Below are 16,516 nucleotides of genomic sequence, written 5' to 3' on the forward strand. Positions count from 1 at the left end.
ATGAAGGTCTCACATTGAATCTGTTCTGAAAAAGTAACAGTGTCATTTGCAGACTTTATTCCTTCTAGCTTCTGTTGTTCCGGTCCTTTTTTCTCTCCTGAACACTTCAAATGGGAGACAACCAAGAATGGTGATGTCTTTACATCTCGGATCTAAGCTGCTTTTGATCTAATCATCAAAGGTCTTTGTGAATTCTACAATTTCAGGTGGAGAATTTGATAGTGTTGATGGTATTACAGGAGAACAATATGCCAATCTTTGAATTTGTACACTGTTTGAGAAGGTGTGTGTGTGTGTGTGTGTGTGTGTGTGTGTGTGTGTGTGTGTGTGTGTGTGGGTGTCTCTGTGTGTATTTTATATTTATTTGTATGTGTCTCGTTTGCATAATGATCAATTAGAATCTTGGAGCTGACGGATACCTTGAACCACTTCCAGAACCAGAACAGTGAGAAGGATGTGAGCTTTCACACCATGCGTGTAAATCTGGAGAAGATGGTAGGACACTGGTGGAGGCAAATACATGGGCAGTAATAAGGGCTAAAATTGGTTTGAGTCTGTACTGCAGGCTTGATGAACTCCACAACTTCCTAGTCTAGAGGGCTGCAATCTGGGGAATGTCAGACTTGCCCCATGCATGTTACTTATCTAACCTAAATGCTTTCCTGCTTAGGAGATGATGAGGGCAGAGGATAGAGCAGAGATGGCAGGAGTTCGCGCTGAGGTTCAAGCCCTGCAACACATTTTATACCAAATACATCAGGTCAGTACAACATGACATAGGCTGTAGCATGCAGTAGTTCTAGATCTCAGTTCCAATTTTTTTGCTGATTGTTTTTTTCCCCCTTGTTCATATCTACAATGGACGCAACAAGACTTTTGTATGAACGGTTTATGTTCCCAGAGGGACCAACATTCGCAGAAGAACATCTATGTCTTATATCAGCGCATTTTTTATAGAAATACTAATGGACGGAGCTGTTTATGGATCAATTTTAAAGTTTATTCAGCAGTGGGAGCCGTCAGTACTGTCACAAGTTAATAACGAAACAAAGGAAGCTTCACAGTTCTCATGTGACGTCACACTTCCATGAACTTTGTAACTGACAGCCATCTTGGTAGGCAGTTGCTATGACAACAATAAACAGCCACAAGTTTAGAACTAGCTAAACTTGTAACTTTATAGGTTGCCTATTTCCTATCCAACCTATAAAAAATATGAGTGCATTACAATTATTACTCAATTACAATTTTTGAGTATTCTACCCACCTATGTGTAATACTAACTTAAAAATTTATATTTACTGTAGTACTCACTGACAAACTACCTTCTTCAGGCTAAGACAGACATGTGGCCCAGATGTGTGTTGCTAGATGTACTTACTCCGCGCCCTTACACTCCTTCACCTCGCGCACATAACGGGGTAAATGTAGCGAGTTTTACCTTTCACGTGTCTTCATCTCGGGGAGCGCCGATTTATGTTTTCGCATCCACCTGAATAATATGTAGTTGCGCCCCTGTGTGTGAATGCTTCAAACCTTTTATTTTATTTTTAAAGAAGATTATGTTTTTTTGTAACATCATTTTTTTTTATTCTTCTAAACTTCCAGTTGGTTCAGGGTGAGAACTCTGACTCTGAAAGTATGCCCGCCTCACTTCCCCATGGCAGGTTTCCGTCAGGAAACAGCACCTTCATGGCTGTACAGAATGTACTTTCTAAGCATCTGAAAGAATCTCAGGTATCACAAATTCATGCTCTATAAAAATGTTGTGTCAATCCTTCTTACTAATGATGATTCATTCACATACAAACACAGGAGGTGCATGCCCGTTTGACAAAAGCTCTGGAGCAGGTGGACACATTTAAAGAGCAACTTCAGCAGAAGGATGATGAGAGGACCGAGTTGGAGCAGATGATCCAGGAAATACAAAAAAAACATCAAGAGACTGAAAAAGCTCTAGAGGAAAGCCTTGAAGAAAGTAACCAAAGACTCTGCACACTGGAGCTCCTCTCCAGGTAAACTTTTATAAAGCAGCTTTTCCTTTTTATTACCCACAGGATTCCATGAGTATTTGCAAGAAAAAAAATACACACAAAAAAAACTAGTGTTGCACATATTGTACAGCTTTGCAAAAAGGCATATATCTTAATCTTGTCCTCTGTGACCCCGGATTACTTCATTCTTTTGTTTTCCTCTGCCTCCTTCGTTCTGCATGTCCCACAGTGAGAGAGGGAGACTGGAGAAGCTGCGTTCTGGGCTGCAGCAGGAGGTGGACTCCCAGCGAGCGGAGCTGGATGTACTGAGGAGTTCGTCACTGGACCTCCAGAGACAACGAGACCTCCTGAGGCAGCAGAGGGAGGACCTGGAAACGCAGCTGTCACGCCAGCACTCCGAAGTCTGCAGAGGGTACATTTGAGTTCAAACAATGACCTTTGCATAACAAACATCCTGTCAAGCCCAATTGATTTCACGCGTCATGTTGTTCAAACTCAGATCGCTAACACATGTCAGAAAGTTGACATTCTAAATGATTTTTATAGCAACGCTTCTCCTACAAGGTAGGCTTTCTCATACAGTATTTTCATGATATATTTTAAAAAAATGTTAGATTATCCAAAGATATGTAATGAAATAAAAACAAGAGTTTGGCATAAGTCAACACGATTTCTCAATTTTCTTAGGTGGAGATATTTCAAGGTTTTGGGATTTTGGGAGTTGCTGGAAACACAGCAAGCTGGAAAAGACCTGTGTCAATTAGCAAGACGAGAGAGATTGAGTTGAAAAGGACATGCTGCAAGTTAGTGATTAAGGATGGTGATGAAATGCATTAAGAGGTGAGGACAGTGTTGAGACGATGGGAGGAGTACGTTCAGAAGCTGATGAATGAAGGAAAGTGAGAAAGAAAAGAAGACAGGTTGAGGGAATGGAGTGAAACAAAAGGCACATGAGGACAGGATGAAAATTGGAGAGGTGGATGTGGAAACCAGTTGAAGATGGGTTTAAAACAGACGTGATCAGAGGTGGGCAGCAATGAAGTGAATTTAGTACTTATGTACTGTTTTAGAGAATTTGTACTTTACTTGAGTAGAATTTGTTATTGGAAAACTTAAAAGTTCATTGCATTTTGAAATCAAAATCATACTTTCTACTTTCATTGCTTTCAATGCTTTGTTGAGAGTTTGTGTATTTTGCGTCTATTTTGTTCCATCGACACAATGTAAAATGACACACTACACCCCTCTATGGTAGGTGGCGATACGCAGCTTGAAACCGGTTTCGAGAAGAAGAACAAGAATCCTTTGTGTCCTACTAGTGTTGCCTTATTGGTAGCGTTTTAGATGCTCAAAGTGTCTGAAAAAGAAAAGCTAGAAAAGTATAAGCCTGCTGCATTATTCTTGATGATCTGTGATCTTTCTACTATAGCAGAATATTTTCTCAGTTATTCTCGACTGCACTCCCATGAAATGCATTATCAAAAAACTTCAAATTTTTACGTTTAGAGGATGTATAACAGCAGAGCTTAAGTAGAAAAATCAAAAACTTAGAGTATGACTACTTCAACATATGTTTTACTCAAGTATAAGTAAAAGTAGTTGTCCAAGAAATTACTTAAGAATAAAACAGTATTTGGTAAAAAGGCAACTCAAGTATTGAGTAGCTGATCAAATCATAAATTCCTTAATATTTAAAAATTACATCATCAGATGGACCAAAATGTAAAGTTAATGTTGGTGTTTTAAAGACCAAAATGAAAATAATTTATAGAAATAAAATAATTACAAAATAAAAAAATCAGGCAAAAGAAAAATTTTCAAAATCAATTTCTTCATAAACAAATTTTATGAAACCTTTAACAACAACTGGTGAATGTTTGGGTTAAAACAAGCTTGTTCTTCATTAACTGAAATTACTCACAATGGTTAGTGTATCCAGAAATTTTACTCTAATAAAAGTAGCGACGCTTAGTATTCATAATAAAATTACTCAACCAAAAGTATAAAGTACAGAGTTGAAAAATTACTCACAAAAGTAGATTTTCCCTCCAAAAATTACTCGAGTAACTGTATCTGAGTAAATGGAACTAGTTACTGCCCTTGTCTGGACAGCTGATATATCAGAGTGTGGAGCTGAAAGGAGGAAAAATGGAAGACTGCAGAAAAGTTTCCATGACCAAGAGTCTGACAAGAAAAATAGTGTGAGAATTACATTTTGATATATTTTATATTTCAGGGAAAGAGCTTTACAGGAACTTGAGAGCAAATACTCTGATCTGCGGAGGGAACTGATTACAGTGAAGGAATCTCTGGATCAAATTACTCTGCAGAAGGAGATGTTGGAGGATGACAAAGCCAGCCTTTCTTTGGCTCTAAGCAAGGTAAACTGTTCTGCCCGTGAGAGCGCAATGCTTACCTTCGATATATATTTGTGGCTCTTGGAAGTTTGCGTGACTGTGGTAAGAATGATTGACTCCACAGATGGAGTGTCACAGTGCTGCACAGGAGAGCCTTCTGATCAAACTGCAGAGTCAGCATTCTACCCTTAAAGATTCTCTCATTAAACTGGCTGCTCTTAGCGAAGGTCTCGCCAAAGACAAGGTGGAGCTTAATCGCATTGTTCTTCAGGTCAGTCTCTGTGGATTTTCACAAATATATCAATGAGCGGCAGCTCGAACAAAGCGAAATTTCCATCTCTTTCAGACTGAAGGCGAGAAAATGGAGCTCAGCGAACGCAGATGTGAAGCTGAAGGGAAGCGAGCGGCAGCCAGAGAGGACGCGGCGCGAGTGCAGAAGGAGATGATGAACTTGCTTGCTGAAAAACAAGCCTTTGAAAGCTCCCACATTCTACTGCGAGAGCTCTGCCAGAAGCTGGAAGCGGAACTGAGCCTCCTGCACAGGGAGAGAGCCAAGGCCCTGAAGAAGCAATCGGAGGTCAGGGCTTGTTGGTCATTCACACCCCGCCTTGCTCCCACCACCTGGGAGAACTGTGCTTACGTTATTAATAGCTTTCATCACATTCACGCAGCTTGTTTTTGTTCCACTAAAATGTATAGGAGCTCATGCAGCGTTTTTTTTTATTATTATTATTATTTTCTAATCTTGTAGTTTTCTTTGGAGCTCTTCTGCTGTATTTTATGAGCGACTTGGGAGATTACAGCCACAGGATACTCAGGAACAAATGTGAACTGGAAAAGATAAATAGATAGACATTTAATACCTAGCAGAGGTCTTCCGAAAGCGCCGATAAATTAACACCTTAAGTATTCCCATTCTTCCTAAATAATATCTTGCCGTTTCGTCCTGCAAAGAATGAAAAGAATGCCTTCCTGATTTATTATCTGTTCTAAATGTAATACCTGGAGCTGTTGATCCCCAGTTAGAGTTTAACAAACCTAAACAATTTGACAAATTCCATCCAAACATTTTTAGGAAACCTATCTGCAAAAAATAAATCAACCTTAAATAAAACAAGCCCTGTGTGGCCTCTAGAGTACTATGCTTATGTTTCATCTCCTCACTGGCTGCTACTCTCATCCATAACATGTAATTCATCCTTTTTCATATTTACCTAAGGAGACGCTAAGAGGAACGCAGCGATAATATTTGGTTAATGCGAGCTCATTTTAGTTAAAAACCAGATTATATCGATTCTTGCTTTTGTAAACATTCTGCTTCAGTACTGTTTTAGAGCAGTTACTGTTACATAATGTCAAATTATAATAATATCTGCCTAAACATAACTGAAATAATTATTGGCCGCTTGGAAAAAAAAAATTCAACTTAGAAAAGTTTTTGTGGTTTTGTTCACATAACGAACAAAGCTATTGTTCTCGAGTCTGTGAATGTAGTCCGAGAAAATAGCAGAAGATGTACAACATTTTTATTTCTCCACAATAAATAAAGTTTCCCAGTGAAAAAAAAAAACAAACACATTTACAGATGTGGACAAATTTGTTGGCAGACCAAAAGTCTTCCAATAAATTCAGATTTCATTGCAGTGACATAATCTCCACAATAAAAGTCTAATACAGATCTAAGAGAATAAACTACAATACAGGGAACAGGATACAAGAAATAAACACAATGGCAGCAACTTTCCAACAATAAAGAACACAGGGAAATTAACTTAATATGGTCAAATCTTTCAAACGTAAATAAGGAAGAAAGAAAGAAAAACAAACAAACAACAAAGACTCATGACAAATTTTTTGGTTTGCATATATAGCAAAGGGATACATCATCATTTGAAGCCTACACATGCAGAGCATTAATGTTCAGAACTCTGCATTCTACCACACAACTTTATGAGGACTCCCCACGATCAATAAAATCTGCTACTTGGAAACATGTCGGTTTATCCTTCACCTTCAGAAACGATGACAAGAGAGGGGTAAACCAAACTAAAGCAATACAGGCACTTTTTTTTCAGCAGCAATAAGGAATTTAGTTCACTCCATAATTTTCTAATTACTTACATGAAAAACAATAAAGCAGGGCTGTAGCATTCGCCCTGCCCCAAATGCCATGGGAGACTTTAAAGCAGCAAACAATACACTGTCACTGTCCACCGTTGAGAGAGGCTTCCCCAGTGAGAGATGTTTCCACACCTGAAAATGTTTTTATTATCAATTTCCAAACAAGGACAGTGATGGTTTCTGGTGGTTATACGACTCTCAAATCAAATCAAATCTCTGGACAATTCTGAAATGGGCCACCTTTTGAAATATTAGAACATATTGATTAATTATTTAACAGTAGAGAGCCAGGGGACAAAGAAGTAAAAACCCCAATATTTTTTAGATATTTTGTTTACTTCTTTAAGGACAAGCAGGCACAGACAATGGATGAATGGATAGATATTTAGATATGTACTGAATGCTACTGAACCTTATGTTTGAACACAGGGTTACACCTCTGTTGTACCCAACAGGGGTGTAACCATCATCCTAGAAGTGAGCGGAACAAATTTTTTAGAGGTCTATTGAGTGATTTATCATCCTCTCGCATTCAGTCGCACCACTCCTTAGTGGCTAAAAATACACATAATCACTAACAGTCACGGAATAGCACCAGCGGACCGACTTTAATTCTTTAAACTAAATACTAACAAAGGCTAAACTTTTTGGGCAAGTTACTACATCATTAAGTGTTAAATGGTAGTACGAAACATGAATGTTCAATAAAACGCTATTCGTGTAAGCAAATTATTACACAAAATGGAAATGACAAATCAGCAGGAAGTTAAGTCACAACGAAAATGAAATTAATAATTATAAACCACTTATGGCCTTCTTCCATATACTACCTACAGCTTAGGCTAAAATATTTTGGAGTGTGAATGAGAGTAATTCTGAAATATCTGCCTGGTTTCTCTCTGCAATAGATATCTTTTTGTCACCAAGTTAGGGTCTCTCCTGAATCACTGTCCCTGCTGCTGGCCTCTGGTCTAACATCGCCTCCTTCATTTTGTTCTTTTTGTGATGAGTGTGATGAGAAAGATTTCTTGTAAACATAGGAAAGCAACAGTGAGCATGACTAATGTACAGTGATTATAGGTGGGTTTATCACTACCATTACTAACTAGCAAGAGATGTAACATGGGTAGCAACATCAGTACTCTTGTTAACTAGCTTACTTTGATATATTGGCATGGAAAGCTACAGCATGTTAACAGGTTAAACAAAGACAGTAAACGATGTATGGGCAACATGTCCGGCACATGCATAGCCCCGTAATGCCTATTGGCACCCACCCATAACTTTTGGGTAACTTTCCAATTCTAATCTTTAACAGGGACGCTAACAGGCTTAATGCCACTTAAAGGAAACTTCATGAGAGGGTAATTCTCTCCTGTTCTGTTTATGAAAGCAGAGAAACTGTTGGAGGATGGCAAAGCAATTCCTTGTTGCTCTTAATTGTTGTTGCTCGACAGATCTGTGTCACCATATTTTAAATTACATTTAGAAAAAGTCAAACTCTTAAAGCTGCAGTATGTAACTTTTATATATATAAAAAATATTCCTTTACATATTTGTTGAAACTTTCACTATGTCATGATAGTATGATGTGGGATAGATAATCTGCAAAATAAATAAATAAATAAAACCCCTAGAAACTACAAACAACCAATGAGAGCTAGGAGGCGGGTCTTAGCAGTGTTAATCAGCCCTCTGTGTGGCGCTGCTCATCCGCCCTCTCCTTCAGCCTTGCTCTTTGTCACACTGCAGCTTGCACAGCCTGTCAGGAATCCTCAGGCTAGTTAGCATAACCACTGATGACTGCAGGTAAACAATTTTCCTGTAATTTTAAGTTGTTTCTTCTCTATTACCACATTTAGCAGCGAGTACATGAGGTTGACTGACAACACTACAACCGTCCTCTCAGTTTTGATTGGCTGTTTTTGGTCAAGTTGACTCGGGAGTGGTGCATTTTGACAGGCGACAATAGCATGTCAGGGAGGAATTGGAGGAGATCAGTCTTTTCACAAAGGAACTGCCTCATAAACATATTGTCACATATGGGATCAGTTTTAACAAATATGTGAAAAAAATACATACTTCACCTTTAATTCTCACTTTTGGCTCCCTTTAGCGAAATGCCAAGCTTGATGTCAATTTTTGAAAATTGACCTTAAAATGTCTTGAGATTTGAGGATCGATTTCTAAACCTTGTGTCTTCCGTTTTGCAATGCATGGAGCTGTGTACTGTTGCATGTGAAAGAAGTTTGTTTGATTTAGTTTCTGTTTGTGAATGTCCATGTTCAGGTCAACAGGCAGATGCAGACTTTACAAGAGGAGCTGTGTGCATGCAGGAAGGAGCTAGAAGAAAAGACCACCGCTGCAAAGACAGCTGCCGAACATAGGGCGGCACTTGCCAAGGACAAGGCTGCTCTGGAAGTGGAACTAAACTCTGCCGATCGAAAAGCCTGTACTCTCAAACAGGAGCTTGTTGCACTGAGGTCTGTGTACGTCTGTGTGTTCTTGGGGTACATATACTTTTTCGTTGTCTGTCATTTTGACTGTCAGGGTAAAGAATTCCGTCATTTTTACCTGTTATTTTTAATGATGACTTATTCAGCTGCATCTAATTTTCATTCGTTTAATTATTATTCAACAAACTGAGCGGAGGATCCACATCGTCCCATCACACATCAAGCAGATGAATGCTCGTACATATAAACACCTGCTATAGTCGTAACACACACCTTCAGCTGGATCTGAATTGTGCAACAGGCAGATGCACGTAATCAAATGTCTCCAGGTTTTGATGTTGATCTGGAGGTTGAATCTGCACTCTGGTACTAGACACTGGTATTACATTTCTCCAATTGAAGAAATGTAATACCAGAAATGATTAGAAGTAACACCGTTAGCTGGAAATAGGCACCAGCTCCCCTCCCGACCCCACTAAGAGACAAGGGTGTAGAGAAAATGGATGGATATATATATATATATATATATATATATATATATATATATATATATATGAAGTCAGGCAGGCATACATTGGCATGAATCAATGTAGGTTCATACCTTGACTTCTCAGTCCTTAAGTGTGTGTGTGAGTTGAGTTAAGTAAAACCAAATGGCATTGTATATTTTAAGGCAATCTGACCTAAAGTGAATTTGGATTTCTAAAGCAGAGTCTCGTGTAACAAGAGTCTACAAGTAAACTAGTTTTATTGGAAGCTGTGTTTGAGGTGGATTATTGGATTTTATGATCTTCTCCACCTTGAGTTTCAAAGGTCCTGGTTTTTTTCAGAGCTCAGTGCCTTTTTATTGCTTTGTTCCAGAGCAGAGAAGAAATCCCTGGAGGCAACTATATTCGAGAGCCAGGAGCTCTCCGCGTCCCTGGAGGCCAAGCTCACCAGGCTGGAGGGCGAGAGATCCAGCTTGAGTCTGGCTAACGAGGCCCTGACGCGTGAGTGGCCCCTTCCCCCAGAGGTCTCACTGTTTTCTATGCCAAGCCCCTTGGCCATGAAGCTTTTCCAGCCATCCACCAGAGATCCATATTTCAGCCCTGAGATCTGCAACAGCTGGGCTGCAGTATCACTGAAGCTGCTTTCTCAGCTGACCCTGGTCTCTCTGCTACATGCAAACACACATGGATCAGATAAATAGTGCTCAGCTTCAATGTTCCGGGTAAACCCATGGCTGAACATGGGCTGCATATGCAACTCCCCAAAAACATGTTAATAATAACACTTTAACATCTCTTCATGATGTACAACTCAGTATTTCATTACTGGCCCGGGGTTCACGCATTTATACGCATTTATTTCTTTGTGCAGGTGACGCTGCTCAGATGCGTGCAGATGCTGAACAACAGCTACAACAAGCTGCAAAACAACAAAGACTGTTGGAGGAAAAGCTGACTGAGGTGGAAAGAAATGCCCTTTTGATGCGGAACAATACAGAGCAAATTCACAGAGAGCAGCTGGAAGCCGAACATAAGCAAACGGTAAATCATCAGCCTGAGGACCATGTTGCGGCACCTGGTGCAGCACCTGGCTAGTAAACAATTTTAATTTATGTGCACACATAATCAGCATTGGTTACAGCAGCCTGCATTTATGTCATTATGATGACAGTCGGACATTAAACATTAAAAGGTCTAACCTGCCTTCAGTTCTTGTTTACTCCTCTCCATTTGTTGGCATGTGTTCCCACATAAACTCACAATGGCTTTAAAAATAACACCAGCGACTTTGTTGTCATGGGCATTCGCATATTGAAGATATTGTTTCCAGATTGGAACCGAAGTGCGTGTCGATGTTTGACGTTTTAACAGGAGCAGCAGTTTGCAGAGCTCGCTGTCCAACAGCAGCAGACTGAAGAGCAGTTACGCGTGCAGTGCGAGGAGCTGCGTGCGCACAACCAGAGGGCGCTGCAGCAGGTGCAGGATGAGTTGGCAAAGCTGCAAAAGGAGTTCAGCCAAAGGCTCCTACAGGCTGAAAACAAAAAGCAACAGGTGTTTCCTATTTAAAAATACATTTGTCTTTGTTCAAGTATTTTCGGATATGTTAAAGAATTATCCTATATGACATGCAGTTGTATTTTAAAACTGACAGTCAGTGGAATACTGTCCAGTGTTCTACAGGACATTATTTTATTGCTATTCTCTCGTAAAACACTTACTGTATCAAATCTCAAGGAAGGTTTATCTAAACTTGCCAGTTCCCTGTGCGCAAAATATTTTATTGAGATGTTGGAGACCACAACCAACAGGGGTGCATTTGTGAAGTGGAAATAAAAAATTTAATGGATTTAATAATAATTATTATTATTAGTATAAGATATATAAAGTAACTTATAAATACAGCAGAGAAGAACAGAAGAAACCAGAAATTATGAGAATGCAAACATAAATAAAAACAAGAATACAATCATGTATAAATCACGGCACCAGACCTGCTACAAACATCTCCATAACGTTACTCTTGAAAGTGTTTGCAATATTTCTTGTTGTGACAATATGTTTTGTCACTTATTCTCTCAAGCAAACCTCTGAGGATGAAGGGTTGTATACAAATGCAGGTCACACTTATAGCTGCAGTATGCAACTTTCATAAAATAATATTTACATGTGTGTTAAAACTGCTACCATGTCATAATGCCAAAGGATAAGCGTGAGAAAGCCATGGTTAAACTGACCTATTATTGTCTGAAGAAGTGCAGCCCTTCTGACTAAAAACAACCAATCTGAGCCAGGAGACTATCTTTAGTACTGTCAGTCAACCTTGTGTACATGATGCTTAATATGCTAATGGCGGAGAAACAACTTACAGTTACAGAAAATATGTTTATCTGCCGACCTCTGTGGCTTTGCTAACTAGCAAGGTGACTGACAGCGCTAAGATCCTCAAAGTATGTTTCAGCAAATATGTAAAAAAAAAATCTTTATTTATAAAAGTTACAGGCTGCAGCTTTAATGTTCTCCTTCATAGCCTATCATTTGTGGTAAAAGTGACCTTTTCTTCCACTTCACAACTACCCATTAGAGAAAAGTAAAAGGATCAGAAAACTTGGGCAAGTCACTATCGGCCCAAGAACATCCAGCTTTGTTTGCCACTGACTATATATTAATCTGACCTCATAGTTTGTTGTGTCCAGGCTTTGTTCCAGCAGGAAGCTGAGAAAGCTGCCCTTACAGAAAAAATAGCATCCCTCCAACAGGATCTGGCTACAGCCACCATGGAGACGGAGCGTATGCAGAGGGAAGCGCTTAGCAGACAAGAGCTGGACAAGGTAAAAGTATGTCAGGGCTGCACGCTCCCAGTTTAGTTCTGTTGTGAGGTGAATTCATTAATTTGCGTCTTTTTATGTTGCAGAATGCAGTAGTTGTTAGGTGTGAGCTGAAGGACTTACAACATAAGTTTGAAGAATCCCTGGCCTCTCATCAGAGTACTAGGAAAAGTTTCATGGAGAACATCAGAGAACTCAACCAACAGAAAGAACAAGCAAAACAGGAGGTTTAAGTCATTTTAATATTTATTTTATCATTTGAAGTATCAAGACTGGGCATTTTCCTGTAGAGAGCCTTGTATGTAAAACAGCGGTGCTCAATATGTCAATCGCAATTTACCAGTCAATCGCAAATCTAGTGTGGGTAGATTGCCTGACATTAAAAAAGAAGATGTCAGCCTGTCACTTGATTAATATACAGGGAGGTCTTAGCAGATGGTGGCTCTAATGCTTCCTGTACCTTATAATAGCAGTTTGCTAACCGCTATTATAACAAAGAAGAATAAGAACAGACTTTTTCTCATGTTTAGGTCACTGCGCATGCGCAAACAACAGCGCCAAGTGCAGCTAAACTAGCTAGATAGCGAGTTACCTCTTAAGAAACAGTAACATACAGTAACAACAGTGAGGAAGGTGGGCCAAGTACACAGCAAATTTGGAAGTGTTCCATCAACTCCTACAGAGTTAAATTCAACACTTTGAAAGTGTCTATATCGGTCCACTCTGGATGGTGTGGTGTAGAAGTTACACTTTTGAAACTGTTATTTGTGATAGAGTTGAATCAACACTCACAGTAGTTGAAATCAAACACACTTCAGTATTAATCTACCCAACACTAGTATATATTGTCAAAAGTTAACACTATGAACGTGTTAATCTAACACAGAATGGTGTAAAATATATATTAATATAGAAATCTGAGTTTTGAAATACTACCTCAGGGTGTGCTGTGGTGGTGCAGGGGTTAAGCACAACCCACATATGAAGACTTTAGTTTTCAATGTGGCTGTTGTGGGTTTGCTTCCCAGTCTTCCCCTTCTCTCATTACTCACTTTTTGTGTCAATTTACTACCAAATAAAAGCCACTAGAGCAATTAAAACCTTTTTTTCCCAGAAACTGTTGGCCATCAATAATCCCCAAATTCATTTTAAAAGACATTAGAAACCACTTGAATGTACAAAAACACCAACACCAGTTGCAGTATGTAATCTACTTTTATTTCAAAACAACATCAAACAGCACTGACAGCAATATACAACAAAGGTCATACATTCATGGTACTTTGCACTGAAGGTGAAGTGTGCTTTGAAAGTTCATTGGAAGCGGCCAATGAACTTTCACTGATGGTGAAGTGTCTTTGGTGCTGCTCTTATTTTCGCCAACATGAAGGAGGCAGACTTCCAGCCTGGAAGGAAAAACAAGAAATACAGCAGAAACTTTAGGATAACAAATAAATATTTTAAAAAGTAGTGTGAGCAAAACTAATCAGACTCACCTGTGTGTGTCACCATCATATTCATTCAAATTACTCTGCCCACCCTGTTTACAAGATAAAGCATTAAAAAGTCAGAAATAATTACTAAAGAAATTAGTCAGCTTTTAGAAATTTTTTTGGACAGCATTAAAAGTCGTGCCAACCTGTCTGAAGAAATGTGTTGGAGTCATAACAGTAGTGATGGGTCCAGCAACACCGATGCGCCGGCGCATGTGTCAAGCCCATAGACCAAAACCCGTGTTGGTGCACGCATTGGTTTCATCAAGTCACGTGGCTGATACAGGAACTGTTTCGAAATGATACTAGATGGCAAACTGTGTTTATAAGGAAGCGAATCTGTCAACGGGATGCATTTGCCAAAAGAATTCGTGATCTTTTTTGGTACAGTGTCAACTATGGAACAGCCTCCAAACAAACGAAAGGTTTCTGCAGTGTGGGACCATTTTGATCTTACATCGGAAGATAAGGTATTTATTTTCATTTTGTTGTTGTTTCAGCTGAAATTGACTCTTAATTTACTTTCATATTATGTTCTGCAGGTTAGGTGTCGCATATGTTTGACAGAATTGTCTTATGTAAATAAATCCACCTCCTCAATGTTGAGGCATTATAGGGCCAAACATGAGAATGAAGTCCCAGATACACCTAGAATAACTTCAGGTATACAGCCATTTTACAAATTACTCAGTTGCTTTTAATAAGTTATTTAATATAATGTATTGTTTACTTCATTTTTAACCATCAAGCTTCTAGGAAGCAAATGCTGGATGAGGCTCTACTGAATTTCATTGTGAAGGATTACCAGCCTCTCAGTATTGTGGAAAGTGAAGGGTTCAAGGCACTGGTTCAAGTCCTTGAACCTTCATATGGTTTGCCAATCAGAAAAGTTTGTGGGGAAATTATCTAAAGTATTAGTTTAAATTAAAAAAAATAATAATTTAATCTTTAATTTTAATATATTGATTTTGTTTTGGTTTCACTGATATAATTATCAGACCATCAAACAAATGGTGGCCAAAAAGTTTGAGGAGGAACAGGAACGAGTGAAAATGGAAGTACAGCAAGCTGTGGCAGTGAGTATAACGGCTGACATGTGGACATCTGTGAACATGGAGGCTTATTTGGCTCTTACCTGTCACTACATTAATGAAAATCTGCAGTTGTGTACATCTGTATTAGGAGTAAAATACTTTCCACAAAGTCACACTGCTGACAATTTGGCCCAAGTCACAAGAGACATAATGGAGGACTGGACCATAACCAATAAAGTAAGGTGTCTTGTGACTGATGCAGCTCCAAACATGATCGCATCCGCTAGGCAGCTAGTAATTTGGCACTCGATTTGCATTGCACATACTCTCAATTTATTAGTTAGAAAATCATGTGATCAGATCCCCACACTTACATCCATCAGACAGAAATCTAGGCACATTGTCACATACTTCAGATCAAGCACTACAGCCAAGGAGAAGCTTGCTCAAGTGCAACAACAGATGGGACGACCAATCCTGAAACTTATCAATGAGGTGCCAACACGCTGGAACAGCACATATGAAATGCAGTCAAGGCTACATGATGAGAGGGAACCAGTGTGGTTATCTCTGACCTCTCTAAAAGGAGATTTGACTCCACTTACAGCTGATGAGCATAGCATCATAGGAGAAACACTTCTTGTGCTTGCTCCTTTCCATCAAGCTACAGTGGAGTTGTCTGAAGAGAGGCGAGTGTCAGGATCCAAGGTCATCCCAATGATGAAAATGCTCTATCTTGCACTAGAGAGTAATGCATCAACCTTGCACACACAGCCAGCCATAACCTACATGAAAAACTGAAGCGTCGAGTCACAGACACTGCTTCCAATCTGGAGTCAAAAAGTGTGTTGGCCCTAGCAACACTTCTAGATCCCAGATTTAAATCACTTGGGTTCCGCAGTTCCTCCAAATGCAATGAGGCCATCAGTAGACTGCGGTCAGAATGTGCGTCTATTATCGGACACTCAAATGAGCCCCAGCCAGGACCATCTTCACAACAGCTATCTGCACCCAACTCAGGCATGTTATTGAGCATTATTTGTTGTTTGTTTGGACAAGATGTACTAAAATGTCAATTTGTTGTTTTTAGATAACCTTTGGCACCATCTTGACACCAAAGTAGGCAGGCTGACCAAAAGTGCCACAGCTGATGCCATCCAGGAGGTGCAGAGATATCTTGCAGAGGGCAATATTGCCAGATGTCAGGATCCAATGACATACTGGCAGAACCACAAGACAATTTATCCTAACCTCTTCCGGTTGTCATTGCAATACCTTTGCACTTCAGCCTCATCTGTGACATGTGAGAGGGTGTTTTCCAAAGCAGAAGTTGTGTCAAAAAAGCGTAATAGACTGAATTTCAAAACGTTGGAAAAACTTATTTTTTTGAATAAAAATGTGTGAAAAAACTCCAGTCCACGAGCATCCTCATTCCAAACACATTCACTTAAATTTTCACTTTATTGTACATATCCACATTATTTATTGACTGTATCTAAGAATATCAGATATTTTAAATTTCACTTAAGATATGAAATAATACAGTGTACAATAAAATCCAATGACAAATCTTATTGTCATAAAATTCTAAGTCATCAAATTAGTCTAACTACATTGCCTGTAGGCAGGGGCGCAACTACATATTATTCAGGTGGATGCAAAAACATAAAACGCCCCCCCCCCCCCCCCAAAAAGGGGGGAGGAAGGGGGAAAAGGGGGAAAAAAAAAACGGGCGCCCTATCCGTATG

The 16,516-nt window shown here is 39.3% G+C and overlaps 2 protein-coding genes across 4 annotated transcripts in view; both read left to right on the forward strand.

Moving 5' to 3' along the window:
• The first annotated feature begins 6 nt into the window (after positions 1–6).
• The window catches only part of LOC106959723 (rootletin-like), a 44,522-nt gene continuing 28,012 nt past the window's right edge, over positions 7–16,516 (forward strand). For all 3 annotated transcript variants that reach the window (XM_015052480.1, XM_015052481.1, XM_015052482.1), the window contains exons 1-14: positions 7–495; positions 671–760; positions 1,609–1,737; positions 1,816–2,015; positions 2,224–2,406; positions 4,231–4,375; positions 4,476–4,622; positions 4,698–4,928; positions 8,762–8,955; positions 9,790–9,917; positions 10,288–10,457; positions 10,788–10,967; positions 12,110–12,244; positions 12,328–12,468. In XM_015052480.1, coding sequence (XP_014907966.1) covers positions 472–495; positions 671–760; positions 1,609–1,737; positions 1,816–2,015; positions 2,224–2,406; positions 4,231–4,375; positions 4,476–4,622; positions 4,698–4,928; positions 8,762–8,955; positions 9,790–9,917; positions 10,288–10,457; positions 10,788–10,967; positions 12,110–12,244; positions 12,328–12,468 — 2,097 coding nt within the window. In that variant the 5' untranslated portion in view covers positions 7–471. The remainder of the gene's footprint in view (positions 496–670; positions 761–1,608; positions 1,738–1,815; positions 2,016–2,223; positions 2,407–4,230; positions 4,376–4,475; positions 4,623–4,697; positions 4,929–8,761; positions 8,956–9,789; positions 9,918–10,287; positions 10,458–10,787; positions 10,968–12,109; positions 12,245–12,327; positions 12,469–16,516) is intronic.
• Positions 14,262–15,850, forward strand: LOC106959724 (zinc finger BED domain-containing protein 1-like). The gene is made up of 3 exons (XM_015052484.1): positions 14,262–14,397; positions 14,484–14,623; positions 14,733–15,850. The coding sequence occupies exons 1-3, from the start codon at positions 14,334–14,336 to the stop codon at positions 15,567–15,569; spliced, it is 1,041 nt and encodes a 346-aa protein (XP_014907970.1). The 5' UTR covers positions 14,262–14,333; the 3' UTR covers positions 15,570–15,850.

This window comes from Poecilia latipinna, unplaced genomic scaffold, assembly GCF_001443285.1.
Source record: "Poecilia latipinna isolate Pla-1442-1.1 unplaced genomic scaffold, P_latipinna-1.0 Scaffold1112, whole genome shotgun sequence".
NCBI lineage: Eukaryota > Metazoa > Chordata > Actinopteri > Cyprinodontiformes > Poeciliidae > Poecilia > Poecilia latipinna.

What these genes read in the sequence shown, in the direction of transcription:
- LOC106959724 (XM_015052484.1), top strand. Translation starts at nt 14,334, where the DNA reads ATGTTGAGGCATTATAGGGCCAAACATGAGAATGAAGTCCCAGATACA. An exon ending in TACACCTAGAATAACTTCAG is followed by an intron (nt 14,398 to 14,483) that starts GTATACAGCCAT and finishes TTAACCATCAAG; the next exon opens with CTTCTAGGAAGCAAATGCTG. An exon ending in ATGGTTTGCCAATCAGAAAA is followed by an intron (nt 14,624 to 14,732) that starts GTTTGTGGGGAA and finishes TATAATTATCAG; the next exon opens with ACCATCAAACAAATGGTGGC.